A 17941-nucleotide genomic window follows, 5' to 3' on the forward strand; every position below is an offset into this window, starting at 1 on the left:
ATGATGTTTTGAACATTTATATAATAGTAGAGTTCAACATCTGTCTCTAGGAAATAGTCCATTTTTAGAAAACATGAAAAAGAATAACCCTACCCTTCTATGAGTGCATTGAGTTGACTATCAAGACAGACTGCCTAATATGCATGGTCAATACATGTTCCTGTGGTTTTATCTTCATATAGGCAAGGCAGTTTTCCTGGCATGAACCAGAGTGGACTCATGGCTTCCAGCTCTCCCTACAGCCAGCCCATGAACAACAGCTCTGGCCTAATGAACACACAAGGGCCGACTTATAGTATGACACCAGCTATGGTGAACAGCGCGACAGGTAACCTGGCAGCTCTGTCCCAAGGACTGCTTTGTCTTCCCCTTTCCTCCTAGGTTTCCAAAAGGAATATGCCCAGACAGGTAAAGGCAGATAATGGAAATACTTCCCTACTTCTGGTAAACTGTTCAGTCTTCTTGAGACTTAAAGATTGTTACATTTTATGTAAATTGTTTTATTCTTTCTGTGTTTGTATAAGATGTGCACATTATTTCCAGTATCACTGGAGCTTGTTTGCTGGACACCAAGTACTCCTTATCTTTGAGAATTATTAGCAGTATTAGAACATCCCAAAACAAGAACTCACCATTTGACAGGAGTAAAGATAAACATTCGGAATCCACATTTCAGAGGAAGTGATTGAAGAGCAGAACAGGGGGAATTTGAAGAGGTTTTTTTCCATTTAGGGAGACACCTTTAAATGTATGTATGGAAACAGTGACTTTATGAGTACTATTTGCAGATTATCTCTATAGAAAAACTGTTTAAAATGTTTCATATGTTCTTTAAATGCACTTTCTAATCTCAGCAGCTTTATTCTTTAAAAAAAATCACCTCTGATTGTTACATTTGAAGTAGTTTGTAAGTTTGGGGAAGACATCAAGAATGTCTGCAGCCTCCCATGTTCTCGGCTCTGAGACCCTTGAGCCTGACAACTAGTGATCCTCTCCGTAAGTTCCTGCACTGCCCAAAGATAAAGAGTGCTGATTCTATAGTGAGACAGTGCAGTAAATATGGCTGAATGGCAGAGACCCTTCTGGTGAGATTTGCTCCTTTAGTTAGTACAGAATTCAGTTTAGCTATTGTGTGTGCAAATTTTAAAAAGAGAGAGAGAGAATAAAACTGAATAAAGCAAAACAGAATAAAGCTAATCAGAACAGAACAACGCAAGCAATATCTCTTTTGGCTCTTAATACAAAGCTACGAAGAATATGCCTAAGGCTTGCCTCACAAAGGGTAAACATACTGCTTGGGACACCCTGAGAAGCAAGGCTTTGAGCTCATGTATGTATGTGTGCAGCAATCTGTTCTCAACTGTATGTAATGCCCCTTTGGTAGAAAACAAAATAGGATGTGTGATATTACCTCCCACATGCCCCAGCTACATTGAAGCCAATCAGATTTTTATCTGCAGATTTGACTTGGTAATATACACTGCTGGGGCAGTCAAGTAAAGTAGCCAGATAACAGCCCTACTACACTGACCTGATGAGTAGCATCTAAGTGAATTATCCTTTTTTAAAAAGAATTTTTAAGAGAAAAAGTCAAACAAAATGAAACAGAATAAAGCCGATCAAAACAGTAAAAATAGTATAGGACTTCAAAACAAGATAGTAAGAAATCAACAATGGCTGCTATAATGCCTCTTATAGCACAATAGCTGTGCGTACCTCAGATATATTGAAGTCAAACTATACAGAAGAAAACCAATCAAAACAAAACAGAGAAAGTGGTTATAAGATTTCAAAACAAGATGAAATCAACAATGAGTACTGTAATGTCTCTTATTTTCTTCAAAACTTCTGTCCATACCATCAGACATAATAAAATCAAACAAAACAACACAGAACAAATCAAAAATAAAACCAATCAAAACAAAAGAATAAAACAACAGGACTTCAAAAGGGGAAATAGGGAATCAAAAATGGCTACCATGATGCATTCCATTATCTTGAAAATAACTGCCCATACCATCAGACACAGTAAAATCAAACAAAGCAAGACAGAATAAAGCCAAACGTAACAAAACTATGAAAACAATAACTCAAAACAAGAAAATGGGAAGTTAAGAATGGTTACCACCTTTCATTTTTAGATGTTTCCTCCCCTATCACTTTCATAATATCTATTGTACATTTTGGATCTCACTAACTCCTTCAGTTTCTTACACTAGGAGATAACATGCTGTTCAGCCATATGAGACTGAACCGTTTCACCCATGTGCATGATCTTAAGTTACATCCATTTACCTACAAGAGCCCAGTGATTATCCTTTATAGCTGAGTAGCTTTCCATTGTATAAAAATGCCATGTCTTTCTGACCCATTCTGAGGTTGATGAGCAAGCTACTCTTGCTTTTTTCTGATTTCTTGTCACCTGGAGCATTGTTTTCTGTTCTTTGACCTTTGGTCTATGAATTTTGAGTTAAATGTGGTTCATGTGTACAGCACATTTATGGATCTATCCACTCTGTGTGTGTTTCTTTTTATTGGTGAATTGAAGCAATCTATATTAATGGTTACAACTGGCATGCATTGGCTCATCTCTGCCATGCTATCCTCCTGTTATTGCCCCCACTCCCTTTCCCCTCCAATTTCTTGCCCTATTTGGCATTCTCTCTCTGCTGCTATTCCTGGAACCATGGTCATCTTTTATGTCTCTAGAATATCTTTGAGTATTCTCCGTAGGGCTGGTTTGGTGGTCATGAATTCCTTCAGTTGTTATCATGGAAGTATCTTATTCTTCCATCAATTTTGAAAGATAGTTTTGCAGGGTACATCAATCTGGGTTGGAAGATGTTTTCTTTTAGGTTTTGAAACACTTTACTACACACTCTTCTTGACTTGATGTTTTATGTTGACAAGTCTGTCATGATTCTGATAGGTTTTCCTTTATAGATGATCTGTTTCTTTTCTCTAACAGCCTTTAATATTCTGTTTTTGTGCTCAGTTTCTAGGATCTTGATTACTCATGTCTGAGTGTAGATTTATTTTGGTTATGGCTAGCTGGAGTTGTAGATGCTTCACATATCTGTACACCAGGTCCTTTTCCTATGTTTGGGGAGTTTTCTGCAATTATTTCTGTAAATAGTCTTTTTATGTCAGTTGTGTTGGCCCCCGCTTTTTCACTGACATTTGTTATCTTAAATTATTTTTCTTTGCATTGCCTTTTGCTTCTTTATCTTGACATTTTTCTGCATTCCTCTGAATAAGCATGTCACAGGATCCCAAGCACTTAACACGTTGATTATCCCCCCACACTGTAGGAGACTGGGCCAGGTACCTGGACTTTTCCAAACCCAGTTCCCAGGGAGGCAGTGGGCCATGGGAGTGAGCTTCTCCATGCCCATGCAACTACACGAGGCGTCCCCAATGGCCATGGATGCTTGGTAGTGGGACTGCTTCTTTCAGTCTGTGTGGGCTACACAGAGACTCCCCTGATAGCAACAGATGCACACAAGCATGTTTGTGCGATTCTCCTTTCCCACACTGGCTGCCACAGGAAGCAAAGCATCTCTGGCCTGCAAGCGCACAAGATGTATCTAGCTGTGTCTCCCTGTCCATGCTGGTTACCTGAGGGAAGTAAGCTTCCCGATGACAGCATACACTCAGAGGTAAGTCTGGCTGTTTCTCCCTGCCTGCCCTGTTTACCTGCAGGAATGCGTGTCCAGATTTATGACATGTCAACAAAACATGTAATTAGAGCCCAGGCTCCCTCAACCACCTTTTTTCTATCAAGGGTGCCTTCTGCTTTCCTGGCTTCTGGGTATTGGAGAGGCCGTGCTTACTTCCTGTGTGAGCTTCTAATTCATCAATTTCTAGAGTCTCATTTAATAGTAGCATTCCCTGATTATTCTCTCAAAGGTTTGTGAAAGAGACAAACATAACTAATATTTGTAAATTTGTTATCAATAAAGTAACCCTTCCTGAACTTAAGCAGGCAGTTACTCATGAAGAAAGATGGGTATTTCACATTAGAAATGAAAGTACAATGCTCCAGAAGTTTGTTGCAACCTGCTGTTTCTCAGGTGACAGAGTCTGGGTTGTGACAATCTAAACAAAACTGTGTGTTTTGTCTTTCTTCTAGAACTGAAATTAGTTAGGCTCTTTAAATTGCATGATAAATTTTTACCATGTAGCAGTTCTCAGTTTTCCCTTTTTTGTTTTATTTTTTACTTTAAAGAGGGTTAAACAAGCCATAACAAAATAGAACAAAGCAGATTAGAAGAAAACAATGTAACTGACACAGATTTCAAAGCAAGACAACAGGGGATCAACATTGACTACCATAATGTCTCCTGTTTTCTTCTAAATAGTTGTCTATATCTTCACATACAATGAATTCATACAACACAAAATAGTATAAAACTGATCAAAACAGAGTAACGAAGGCATTACAGTCCTTCAAAACAAGACAATAGGAAAATCAACAATGGCTACCATAATGCCTCTTGTTCTCTTCAAAAGAGCTGTCCATACCTTCATGTATGTTGAAATTAAATAATACAAAACAGACTAAAGCCACTCTAAACAAAGAATAAAATCATTACACAGCATGATGGATTTCATAGCATGATGATAGGAGATCAACAATGGACACCATAATGTCTCTTTTTCTTCAAAGTAGCTGTTTATATCATTATGTATAATACAGTCGATTCTTTACTGTTTTAGAGAAGGTTTAGGCATGTATAAGCCTCTACATGTGCATCTATCCTTTCTGTATTAGAGGAAAAAACAAAAGAAAACAAATTACTTGAAAAACAAGTAACAAATAAGACATAAATAACAATAGCAAGGAACCCAAAACAATGACGATATAGGCCTTCAAATCAAGGTGTAGCAACACACTAAGACTGTTATTTTACATAATGATCTTCAAAAGAGTTCCTCCAGGGGCTGGGGATTTAGCTCAGCGGCATAAGCGCCTGCCTTGAAAGCAGGCAGTCGTGAGTTCGATCCCTGGTACCGATAAAAACGAAAAAGACAAAAAAAAAAAACAAAAAAAAAAAACAAAAGAGTTCCTCCAGATACAAACATGCAAAAGTGATCGAGTTCTACGAATGTTAACTATTTTATTCTAAGAACTAACAGAATTAGTAGCACAATCAGCTATCTTAAGTGTGTTTATACAAATTTAGGTATTTTTTCTGTTCCTTTCCTTTTTTTCTCCTCTTTTTCCCTGAGATATTGTTTTTCTACTGTGAGCAGATTCTTAACCCTTTCACATTATTTATTGAGGAGTTTGTATCTTATATGCTTTTACCATTTCTTATACTAGAGAGACAATATGGTATTTACACATGTGAGTTTGATTTATGTCACTTATGAGTATGGTCTCAAGTTTGCATCCATTTACCTATAAAATGTCAATATGATCATTCTTTATAGCTGAGTAGTACTCCATTGTATAAAAGTACCGCATCTTTTTTATCCATTCCTCAGTTGGGCATTTAGGTTGTTTGCAGGATCTGGCTATTACAAATTGTGCTGTTATAAACATAGGTGTACATATATCACTGTGATATGATGTTTTTCAGTTCTTCTAGGAATATGCCCAGAAGTGGAATAGTTGGTTCAAATGGGACTCCCAATCCCAGCTTTTTGAGGAACTTCCAGACTGACCTCCACCTTGGTTGCACCAGTGTACACTCCCACTAACAGTTTCGAAGCAGCCTCTCCAGCATTTGTTGTTGGTAGTTTTCTTAATCCTGGCCATTCTTTCTGGAGTGAGATGGAATCTCAGTGTGGTTTTAATTTGCATTTCGCTAATGACCAGTGTTGCTGAACATGTTTTCATGTATTTATATGCCATTTGTATTTCTTCATCTGAGAACTGTGTATTCATCTCAGATGCCTATTTTTGGATTGGGTCTTTGAATTTCAGGGATCTGATTTTTTTAAATTCTTTATATGTTCTACACAGAAGTCCTTTGTCTGAGGGAGAGTTGACTTAAGATTTTTTTCAAAATTCATGGGTTTCCTTTTTACTCTGTTAGAGATTTTGTTTGACATGCAAAAACTAAAAAGATGAGACCCCAGTTATTGATTCTGGGAAGCATTTCCTGTGTGGTTTGATCTTTGTTCATGAATTCTCTACCTACCCCTATGTCTTCAAGATTTCTACCTATTTTGTCTTCTAGTAGATTTAGTGTTTCTGTTTTAATATTTAGATCTTTGATCTATTTAGACTTTAGTTTAGTACATAGATAGGCATGGGTCTAGTTTTAGTTTTCAGCATATGAAGAGCCAGTTTTTCCAGCACCATTCATTAAAGAGACTATCTTTCTTCCAGTGAATGTGTTTGGCCCCTTTGTCAAAGATAAGGTGGCTGAGTGTGTTTATAATTGTAGTTGTATCAATTACTCTATTCCATTGATCTTCAGGTCTGCTTTTATGCCAGTACCATGGTGATTTTATTACAGTAGCTTTGTAGTGTAACTTCAGGTCAGGCTTTGTGATGCCTCCTGCCTTGCTTTTGTTGCCCAAAATTGCCTTTTGCTATTCTAGGTCTTTTCTGGTTCCAGATGAATTTTAGGAATGATTTCTCTGGATCACAAAATACTAGTGGTATTTTGATTGGGATTGCATTAAATCTGTATAACAATTTTGGGAGAATGTCCACTTTTACAATATTTGTTCTTCCTTTCCATGAACAAGGAATGTCTTTCCATTTTCTGAGGTCCTCTTCAATTTCTTCTTTCAGGGTATTATAATTTTCACTTAGCTTTTATCATACTGAGATAAAGGCCATCTATTCCAATTTTCTGTAGCGTTCTTAACATGAATGAGTGTTAGGCCTTAGCAAAAGTTTTTTCTGCATCTATAGAAATGATCATGTGATTCTTAGTTTGGGCTCTATTGGTAAGGTGGATTACATTTATTGATTTGCATATATTGAACCGTCCCTGCATTCTTTGGATGAATCCCACTGGGTCATGGTATATAATCTTCTTGATGATTTGCTGCATTCTGTTTGCCAGTATTTTACTGAGAATTTTTGCATTTGTGTTCTTTAGGGAGACTGGCCTATAGTTCTCTTTTTTGTTTGGGTCTTTCTGTGCTTTTGGTATTAGAGTAATACTTGCTTCCAGGAATGAGTTAGGGAGAATTGCTTCCCTTTCAATTTCATTGAATACTTTGAAGAGTGTCTGCATTGTTTTCCTTGAATTTCTTAAAACATCAGGACCTGGGCTTTTCTTTATTGGTAAGATTTTAATTACATTTTCAATTTTTTTAATTGAAATTAGGTTATTCAATAGTTTTGCATCTTCTTGATCTAGCTTTGGTAGTTCATATGTTTCTAGGAATCTCTCCATTTATTCTGTGTTATCATACCTATGAGAATAGAGGTTTCAAAGTAGGTATTGATGATCTTCTGTATTTCCACATGGTCTGTAGTAATTTCACCCTTTTCATTCCTTGTTACTTGAATTTGAGTTTTTTCTTTCCTTTTTTAAATAAGATTGGCTAGGGGCTTATCAATTTTATTTATTCTTTCAAAGAACCAACTCTTTGTTTCATTGATTCTTTGTATTCTTTTCTTAGTGTCTATTGCATTGATTTCTGCTCTGATCTTTATAATTTCCTCCCTTCTTTTGGCTTTGGGCTTGGCTTGCTCTTCTTTTTCTAGATGTTTGAGGTGTAGCATCAGGTTGTTTATTTGTGTTCTTTCTGTTTTCCTGATGTGGGAATTCACCGCAATAAATTTTCCTCTGAGGACTACTTTCATTGCATCCCACAGGTTCCAGTAAGTTGTATTTGTATTTTCATTTGCTTGCAGATATGGTTTAATTTCTTCTTTAGTTCCTCTCTGACCCACTGATTGCTCGGGAGTGTGTTATTTAATTTCCATGAGTTTGCTGAGTTTTTGCACTTTCATTTGGCATTAATTTCTAGTTTCATGGTGCTGTGATCTGATAACATGCATGAGATAATTTCAGTTCTTTTGCATTTACTTCAGCATGTTTTGTGGGCTAGTATATGGTCTATTTTAGAGAATGTCCTACGTGCTGGTGAAAAGAAGGTACATTCTGATGTTTTTAGGGGGAACACTGTACACGTCTGCTAAGTCTATTTGTTCACAAGTGTGATTCAGTTCTGTTATTTCTTTGCTAATTTCCTGTCTAGTTGATCTCTTTGTAGTCATTTTTCATTTCTGTTCATATTTGTTCAATATAGCTGGATGCTTCCAAATTTGGTGAATTATATTTAAGATTGTTACCTCTTCCTCTTGAAGTTTTCCCCTAACTAGTGTGTTAGTAACCTTCTTTATCTCTTTGGGTCATTTTTGGTTTGAAGTTCACATTGTCTGCAAATAGCTACCCCTGCTTTTTTTGGGTTCCTGTTGCATGAAGTATTGTTTTCTATCCTTTGACTGTCAGTCTGAGTTTCCTTTTGGGTTAGGTGGGTTTCCTGTATATGGCATATGGTTGGATGTTGTTTCTTGATCCAGTCTGTCAGTCTTTTTCTTTTAATTGGTGAATTGAGGCCACTTACATTAATGATTATAGCTGATATATATTGGTTTATTTTTGTCATGTTATCTTCCTCCTGTTGGTTCTCCTCTGTTTAATTGTTTGCCTTGCTTAGTAGTTTTTTCCCACATATATCTTTACAGGGTTTGATTGGTGGTCATGAAATTCTTCAGCTGTTCTTTGTTGTGGAAATGTCTTATTTCTTTATCAATTTTGAAGGAGAGTTTTGCAGGGTACATCAGTCTGGTTGGGAAGTCATTTTCCTTTAGGATCTGAAATATTTCACTCCATGCTTTTCTTCACTTCATTGTTTGTGTTGAGAAGTCTGCTGTGTTTCTGACAGGTTTTCCTTTATAGGTGATCCGTCTTTTCTCTCTAGCAGTTTATAATATTCTGTTTTTATGTTGAGTTCCTGGGCCGTTGATTATTATATGTCTGGGTATAGTTTTGTTTCGGTTATGGCTACTTGGAGTTCTACATGCTTCACTGATCTGTATGTCAGTTTCCATTCTCATGTTTGGGACATTTTCAGCTATTATTTCTGTAAATAGTCTTTTGATATCATTTGTGTTGTTGCCTTCTTTTTCGTTTATACCTATCAATCTTATGTTGTTTTTCTTTGCATCGTCTTGCAGCTGTTGAATTGTTATTCGGACCTCAAAGCCGCAAAAAATAACAAACAACAAATATGACACAATGCCCTGCCCCAAAAGATGTGTGTATTCCTGAGGAATAATCAATTTAGCAGGAATTCATGAAGAGTTTATTATTATTATTCAGATAATTCTGAATTCATTATCTTATACAGAGAAAATATGTTCAAAGGCCATTTATTCTCAGCCCCTTTTGTGAAGTAGTAGTTTATTGCCTTGTACATTCTGAGATATTGAATTTTTAATCATTTAAACATCAGATTTTCTTTACACATTTATGTGATTTTTTTTCAGCTTTATTAAGCCATAAGAAGCCAAGTAGAAAGTAATAATTCAGCACATCTAAGGAACATTGACCATTTAATATTTACTGTGTATCTTTTGATAGGTCCATGTGAATCTGCTATATCTGTGTTATTCTCCAAAGGAATGGAAATGACACAGAGACATTACAATGTATCTCCTGATGAGGATTTGGGAGCTAAGATGTAAACTTGCATAACCATGAATCAGGAATGACTCACCATCACATCCATCTTCTTGGCTTGAGTCAGTGGAAATAAATTACCAGTGATAATAGTAAAATATTCTCCGTTAAAGTGTACTTTCAGAGAAAGCAAAAACATTACAAATGCTGACCAGGGCTAGTAGTAGAATTTTCTGCATCTCAGTTAATAGCCAGTACAACTAGCATTCTAACATTCTCTTCACTGAGTTCAGGCAGTTGTAGAGAGCCAAAAGAAATCTTCCAGTGTAGTGATAAATTGTTACAGGGTTCAGTGAGTGAGTAATTATTTAAATGGTGTCAGTATGAGTACAAATATGAGGACTATTTTTTTACTTAAAATGCTAGAGGAAGCTATATGGTAAGCAGTGGGGATCTTTCTCTCTGAAACCTTTTTGATTCTGTTTTAACTATTTAGATTAGAAGGTTAGAACTTTACGTTAAGGGGGAAATTATTAATCATGTGTAACCTTGTTAAATATATCCTTATATACAATATATGCAGTGTTAGTTGAATTATACTTACTTGTATTCCATTTATAATACTTATTAGCCATGTGTTCATTTGCATGTAAGCTGTCATCTTAGTATAGACATCTAAATTTAAAAACATGGATGCCTACCATCTGTACTTTTGAGTTTGCCTCATCAGAAGACACTCCACAAAATGTAGGCCATTTGTACTCTATCCAGTAGACAGTAAAGGGGCAGCCACATGCCACTGCCTTGCTCTTATACAGAAATCTAGTCAAACTGCAGTAGTGAGTCTGTCTCCCAACATTGCTCAATCTCACATGCAAAGTATCCTGTTAATGCCTAGCCTATATGGGGCATAATAATTACAATAGCCCTTTACAAAGAAAACAATTCATCACTCTGCTACAAAATTATGAACCACCTATTTCACAATGTCTGTAATGCTTGTTAAAACTAGATTCCAAGGTTTCCACCAAAATTCCTAAGGATGTACCCAGGAGTTTGCATTCCTAACAGACTGCACAGGTAATTTTCAGGTGCATGTGCCAAAGTTCAAGAATTGCAGATTTGGGGGTACAGTGATACCTTAGTTCATGAACACTTTTGTTTACAAACAATTTGGCTCACAAACAAATGTTTGGCAAAATTTTTTTTTTATTTGTAAACTCTGCATGGGTTGATAGACAGGACTGTGGCCATTTTTCCCACATAAACATGAACATGGCCATCTTTTCCAAAATCATAAAACAAGTGAACTTAAGTACCACTGTATTTTGACAGTGCAAGTGAACCAAAGTACCTGTATTTCGATCTTCTGTCACCTGACACAACTACTACCACCTTTGTATGCATTAACTATTGACCAGACAATTTGCTGTTTTGAGGTTTTAAAAAGGCATACAAAACTGCCTAGAATGTGAACTTACCAGCTGGATAGCTATATTCTTAAAACTTTAGGGTCTTCATACTGGAAATTTTAAGCCTTTAGTACTCCTCATGGTACTTGATTGCCCAAGAAGCTTACAGAAGTGTTTGTTGGCTTGCTTTAAATTAATGATTCTAGGTGAATCCTTTGAAAACCCTAAAAACCAACTCCTGTATACAAAGGAAGTGCATGCTGAGATCTTGCCAAAACAAACTGGAATATCAGGGCTGTCCTGGCCATTCTCTTATAGCAGCTATATGTAACAGCTTTACTAGTATGTCTGCACAGGGAGCAACACTGGTACAAACTAGGGATCACACCCAGCCTCTAACCTCTCAAAGTCACTATCCCCGAGAGGTTCTCAGAATAGGGATGTTCAAAGGATTTTCTTATGGCCGTACTGAACCAGCAGGAGAAAAGTATATTGCCTGAACTTTTTCCATATCTCTTCTATGTATCAAATTAATAATGCATTTTATATTTTTCCGTGTCAATAGTCATGAACATCTACAGGTATACACACAAAGGTGAGCCCTTTGTGCTTTTGTCAACAAGGAATAAAACCTTTTCCAGAATGTAGTACATTACTATCAAAAGAAAATAACTGAATGTGTTTCTGATCCTATTTTACAATCTTCTGGAAATGACTCTGCAGCCTTGTAGGGAAACTGAAAAGGCTTAAAGAAAACAGGAATGAATGTTTAGGTTCCATTTTACTTCTTCATGTGTTCTTTATGTTCTTTTGAATGTGTATTAAATACAAGGCAAAATAACTGCCATAGGACCATGACCCAAGCTCTTTAGGAACTTATTCTAACTCTTAAATTTCAATGACATGGCCAGAGGCTGTGCTTGAAATGTATTTACAGTGCTCAGCCAGCACTTTTTGCAGCCACAGATTCCATACTGTTTCTTCTTGCATTTAAATTTTCCATACTAGATTGCTAGTGTCGGTGAGAGAAGGAACACTACCTTGATGTAACTCGTCCTTAGGATCGTAGTAGGTCTTGCTTTTTCTGAGAAATGAGAAAAAAATAATGCCCCTGGAGTATCACTGCCCGAGGAGATGTGTGACTTTGCAGTGAATGATTGAGAATTCCAGTAAGAAGTCAAAAAATAAGCATTTCATTAAAAAGAATAGTAAAAGCTATATAGTAAAGGAAGACTTTATGATCCACTTGGTAAAATAAAATTTATACTGTCAGGCAGAAGAACAATAAAACTATTACTCTACATTCTGTCTTGATCTCTCAAGATAATAAAGCAATGTAGTTTTTATGTTTGCGTACCTAAAATGTCCATCTAAGCTATTTGAAGAACTTTAAATCAACATAATGCTTATGTTTATGTAAGTCTGATTTTTAAATCAGTATAAATTATCACTAATTATTATAAAACACATTAGCCTAGTTCCTTATTATTAAAATTGCCTTTGTTGATGATATAAAGTGTGATATTATTTGTAACTTAAAAATAATATTCAAACATAATTGTAATATTCATGCAGATACAATTGAAAGTTAGCACTGTTTACATGATCTCCCCACTCTCTCTGGAATTGGGCTAGCTATGATTTCTGTGGACTCATTAGATAAGATAAAGGACACACATAAAAAAAAGAAAAAGGACACATGGAATTTCATACACAAGCCCCTCTTTTCACACTTAGCTGCCTTTTAATATCTTTTTATTCTTGTAAAAAGGTTGTTTTAAAGTATACAGGTTTACTAATTCCTGTAATGTTAGAACCCAGAGATAACACTGCACAAAGTCAATTCGCTACTTTGAACAAGGCAGTCTTCTTAGTTGTAATCTCTCTCAGCTGCTTTTTTGAGGTTTCACACATTCACAAAAATAACAGCATTTTTAGCTGATCCCAATAGATTTTTCTCTGCAGCTGCATCACTTGAAAAAGCTTTTTGTTCTAGTTCTTAAAGTCTACGTATTGAAAGTAATTTGAAAAAAAGAAAAACATCCTAATTATGATTTGTGTGTGTTGTGATGACTTTAAGGGCTGACTGGGGCTGCAAATGGGCTTTGAAACACTAGCCAGTGTGCCTGTGAAAAATACAGGATTTCAGAGTTTATTATTGAGTATGCTGATGTAAACTTATGGGCACGTGGCAGAGTAGGCTTTTTTGGCAGGACCTATGGTCTCAACCTGCAGTGATGCTAACGATATTAGCAAATTAGCACCAGAGAGCTTGCCAGCTAATTCACCAGAGCCTGCTCACTCTCTCACTGCTGTAATTAAAACTAATTATTTTCTAAAACATAGTAATACATGAATATGTGCAATAATCATTTTGTAGTGGGCAATCTGTGGAGCCTTTTTTAAAGCTGGTGGTTTTTTGTTTTTTTGGCACACTGTGTTCCATGTGTCCTTCCTGATTGAGCCAGCACTTGTCTTTGCAGGGTATGAAATGAATCCTGCACATAAACCTCGGGTTCATGTTATTTTTACAGGTAGTGTTTTCTGGCCTCCACTACTTTATAAGGCTTGTCCTTTTTCTCTTGTCCCCTATCTTCCCCACCCCATTCTGCCTTTCACACATCTGGTTGGTGTTTCCCACACAGCCCCTGCAGCCCTCAGTTGTGCAGATGGTTTTCACAGTGGGGTTCTGTGGAAATTCAGCTGTTAGTCCCTGGATAGCTACACCAATTCCCTACTATAGCCTTGTTCTTCCTTTAAAAAGAAATCAAAACCCATATTTTTAACCTGAAAGTGTCTATTAGTGTCTGCAATAAATGTGTATGAATCAGTTGTTCTCTGGTGAGCCTTTATCTGATGGCTAGAGGAGATGATTGCATTACTGAGCCTAGAGAAAGAGAGAATGTGTTGGCTCTGTAGCTGCTGTGGGTATCTGAGCTGGTGGTGAGCTGCCAGGGAGGGTTGATGACTGCAGGGTCTGTGCCAGGCTATGGATACCAGCCCCATTGCAAAGTAATTAGAGATCCTTCCTTCATAATTTTATTTCTGATTATTCTTTTTAAAGTCATCCATATGATTGTGTTCCCTTATTTTAGACTAGACCATATGCAATACATAAGAATTTCAAATCAGACAGTAAATATCAAATAATTTTACAAACTGCAGATTACTTGGATTGAAGAAATTAGTCACACAGGTAAAAGCCACACATACCCAGCATTTGTTTTCAATACCTGATGAGCAGTTTAAACATTTGGCTTCTTTCCACTTGTTGCTTACTCTGATAAAGCTATAATAATTTTGAAAAATAAAATATAAACTGAACTTCACTGGTTTGGGTTTTTAATGTACAGAATAGTTATTCATTCTCTCTGTCTCTCTCTCTCTCTCTCTCTCTCTCTCTCTCTCTCTCTCTCTCTCTCTCTAGGCTTTCTTTTTCTCTCACTCTCTTCCAAGGAAAGGTTGCCAGAATATGATGTTATTCAGATTTCAGAAATTATATACGCCTAGTTATCATTTCTCTGTTTTTTCCTTCCTTCAAGGAAAACTCAGGTTCTCATGATTCATTCATTTCAGTAACTCGTGTTGGCAGAAAAACAGTCTTGACAAATCACATGAATAATCTTGACTCTTTCTCCTGTTTTCGATTAGCATCTATGGGTCTTGCAGATATGATGTCTCCTGGTGAATCCAAGCTGCCCATGCCTCTCAAAGCAGATGGCAAAGAAGAAGGCACTCCACAGTCTGAGAGCAAGTCAAAGGTACTTCCTCCCTGCATGCATGTGGGCACTGCCTGGCCAAAGCTGCCCTGCTGTTAGCTCTTTGGTGCTGGCAACATTTTTTTCCCCTCTTGGTTTCTTCTCTTCTGCATGCCTTCATTTTGTTCAGCATTTTCATATTCTTTTCTTCCCTCACCCCCTTCATGGTGTGGATCTGAAAGTTACTAGTTCTTATGGCATTAACTCATGGTGGGGCAGGGGGTGGAGGGACAAGGCCCACCTAAGAGAACTGCTTGGGGGTGGGGAGAAGTAAGGGATCTTGCCTGGGTTTGATACTTGCAGCCATTTTCTCTGCCTTCAGTTTATAGCTTCCTGTTTTGGCCGCCTCAGCAACAACAACATACTTAATATTTTGCTTTCCTGCCTTATTTGATAAATAAGGTGAACAGCCTTTGTTTTGTTTTGGTTTTTTTCTTTCTTCTTTCATAAGGGGTAACCCATGCTTAGCATTCCATGTAAGCTTGAAGTAAGCATGGTGGCTTTGTGGCCTTATCCAGCATCCAGCAAACTTACCAAATCATACTAATTAAGAATGTTGTTTTAATACCTTTATATATGTGTGTTTGTGTGTGTGTTTGTACATGTCTTCATATATATATATATATATATATATATATACATATATATATATATATATGTATATGTATATATATGTATATAATCAGTCTGTTAAACTGGATGTATTTTTTGTTATTTCCAATAAAGTTTGCCCTACCTTTGTCATTTTTTTTTTTTTATTCCTCTACCACAGGATAGCTACAGCTCTCAGGGTATTTCTCAGCCCCCAACCCCAGGCAACCTGCCAGTCCCTTCCCCAATGTCCCCCAGCTCTGCTAGCATCTCCTCCTTTCATGGAGATGAGAGCGATAGCATTAGCAGCCCAGGCTGGCCAAAGACTCCATCAAGCCCTGTAAGTGGCTCTGGTTGTTTGTTTTGTATTTTTTTGTTTTTTGGGGCGGGTTTATGGATAATTAATTTAATTTTACTTTAATGCTTGCTTGTTGATTTGTTTTATAAGACTTTTTCTTCATTATTAATCCATGAAAAGGTTTTCTTTATATACAATTGCATTAGTAACATAATGAGTAGAGTTTGTATGCATTGTAGAAGTTGATTTCTGGTAATGACAGTTGCTCTCTGATGAAGAATCATCTCTGTTCAAAAATGTGCTCCTGATGCTGGGCCCAGATTCCTCCACACAGAGATGTGCTGTGCACTCACGTGTCAATTAAATAATTTAGTTCTCTGATTACATGGGAACTAATAGTAGTTATGGACTAATGGCACATTTGTCCCCAGACTTGTTTGTCATGGGCTATTCTATCTAAAACATCGTATTTTAAACTGAGCCTAAAACAAGTGTATAAATATTACAAAGTTTGGTTATGGTTTAGCGTGCATCAGCCTGTTTCATTTTTGGATCATATGTCTGAAATTAACAATGAAGTTATAGGAATATTAGTGCATGTAAATTTTTAGATTAATAATGTATAGCTACATTGGAGTCAGTAGAGAAAAAAGTGGTGTTCTGAACGGGACTGCTGGTAATCTTGGAAAAAAACTGTTGATTTCCATATGATATCCAAGTAATGGAAATGCTAATACACATATTAGGGAACTGTTTAAACCTTGATGTTCTTCTTCTCTTAAGAGTTGTGCCTTTATTTTCCTATTGAAGAAATTAATTCTGTACCATTAAAAAAATGAACAATATGCAGTAGTAACCTTTATTCTGTATTCATATAGAGAACCAAAAGATCTTTTTAAAAAACTTAATATGCAATTGGTTGCCAAGAAGGCTTAATTAACACACTAATTTTTATAAGAACATGTGTTGAAGAGCACAGCTCAGGCAAAAAGTCAGTTGGGAAGAAGACCCTCACTATGCAAGATCTGGCAACCTAGTCAAAAATCCAAAAGGAGGCTGCTATTAATTACCATTGGGTTAAACAGAAAGAGCTTGATGGTTTAAAGAATTGGTTGTTCTATTAAATGTTTGTAAAGGTCACATGGAGCTCCAGTGTAACCAGCCCTTTTCCTTTTCAGAGGAAGGAAGGGTGCTCTACGTTCTCACCTTCCCTATAGATGTATTTCAACTTTGCCACACTGAGTGAAGCAGAACTAAGGGGAAGGGAGAACCAGACCCCTTCCTTTGGATTTCTTTGTGCTATTTGCTTTGAGTCTCAGAAGGCAGCCAATATTATGTGAAGTGTTTCCCATAACCCACTCTGACTTTATGTTTTGTTTTCTTTCTGTCTCTGTAATAGGAAAAAGCACTTTGAATCAGTAATGTGCTTAAGCAAACAGGTAGAAATCAAATAACTTTCCAAAAATATTTGTGTATTGCCTGAGGGGGAACTTTAGAAATTGAAAATAGTAATTTTGAAAATCTAAGATGATAGTTAGGAAGGATTACTTATTATTAAAGCAGCTGCTGCTGGATCATGTTATGTGTTCAAACGCTCATCTTGCTGATCTCAGAATCATAAGAAATCACTAAGTTGGATAGTATACACTAACTAGTCAGATTGTCTCCTGTGAGTCCTGGAAGAAATTCTTGTCAGAATCCTACTTTCTACTTAAATATAAAAGAAAAGCAAACTAAATTGTTGATTGCTTTTAATGATTATAATACAATTGCACTTGAAATTGTACATTAATTTTTAAAGTATTTCTACACACATTATCTCCTTTTGTACCATAATTGTTTTTTATTTGAGAATTTACAAACAAACTTCTGGCTCTAGTGTTAGATAAAGACAAGAGAAGCTGAGTTTGCCAAAATAGAGATGTTAAACTCTTGCTATATGTTGTGGAAATGGTGACTTTTTTTTTTAAACAAAGTGGTAATTCAGGAAGGGGACAAAAGGACAGTGTAATGAAGGACTTAAAATCATCTGTGCTACCAGATCACTGCAAATACATGCAATTCAGAAATACTTGTTCTTTCTGAGATACCACTGCAATTTGTGCTCAAAATTGCTCTTAATAGTGTCCTTAATAAAGCCTTTCTAACAGCAGGCCTGAAATGGAGAAAATAAAAAAGCTGCTGTTGCTTTGACAGTGTGCTGTAGACCAATATTGTTTTGTTACAAAACATTCTAAAATAAAAATAAACATTTGTCCATACGCATGCACATATACATAT

At 36.4% G+C, this 17941-nt stretch overlaps 1 protein-coding gene across 5 annotated transcripts in view; it reads left to right on the forward strand.

The window, feature by feature from the left end:
* Positions 1-17941, forward strand: part of Arid1b (AT-rich interaction domain 1B) — a 417341-nt gene that overhangs the window by 363234 nt on the left and 36166 nt on the right. For 3 of the 5 annotated variants that reach the window (XM_063232940.1, XM_063232936.1, XM_063232937.1), the window contains 3 exons: positions 183-328; positions 14666-14775; positions 15545-15703. In XM_063232940.1, the coding sequence (XP_063089010.1) occupies positions 183-328; positions 14666-14775; positions 15545-15703 (415 nt within the window). The remainder of the gene's footprint in view (positions 1-182; positions 329-14665; positions 14776-15544; positions 15704-17941) is intronic. The other 2 variants (XM_063232938.1, XM_063232939.1) reach the window with 1 other exon arrangement.

This window comes from Cavia porcellus, unplaced genomic scaffold (assembly GCF_034190915.1).
Source record: "Cavia porcellus strain 051 isolate PalLab524CR breed Dunkin Hartley unplaced genomic scaffold, mCavPor4.1 scaffold_22, whole genome shotgun sequence".
In the NCBI taxonomy this organism is placed as follows: domain Eukaryota; kingdom Metazoa; phylum Chordata; class Mammalia; order Rodentia; family Caviidae; genus Cavia; species Cavia porcellus.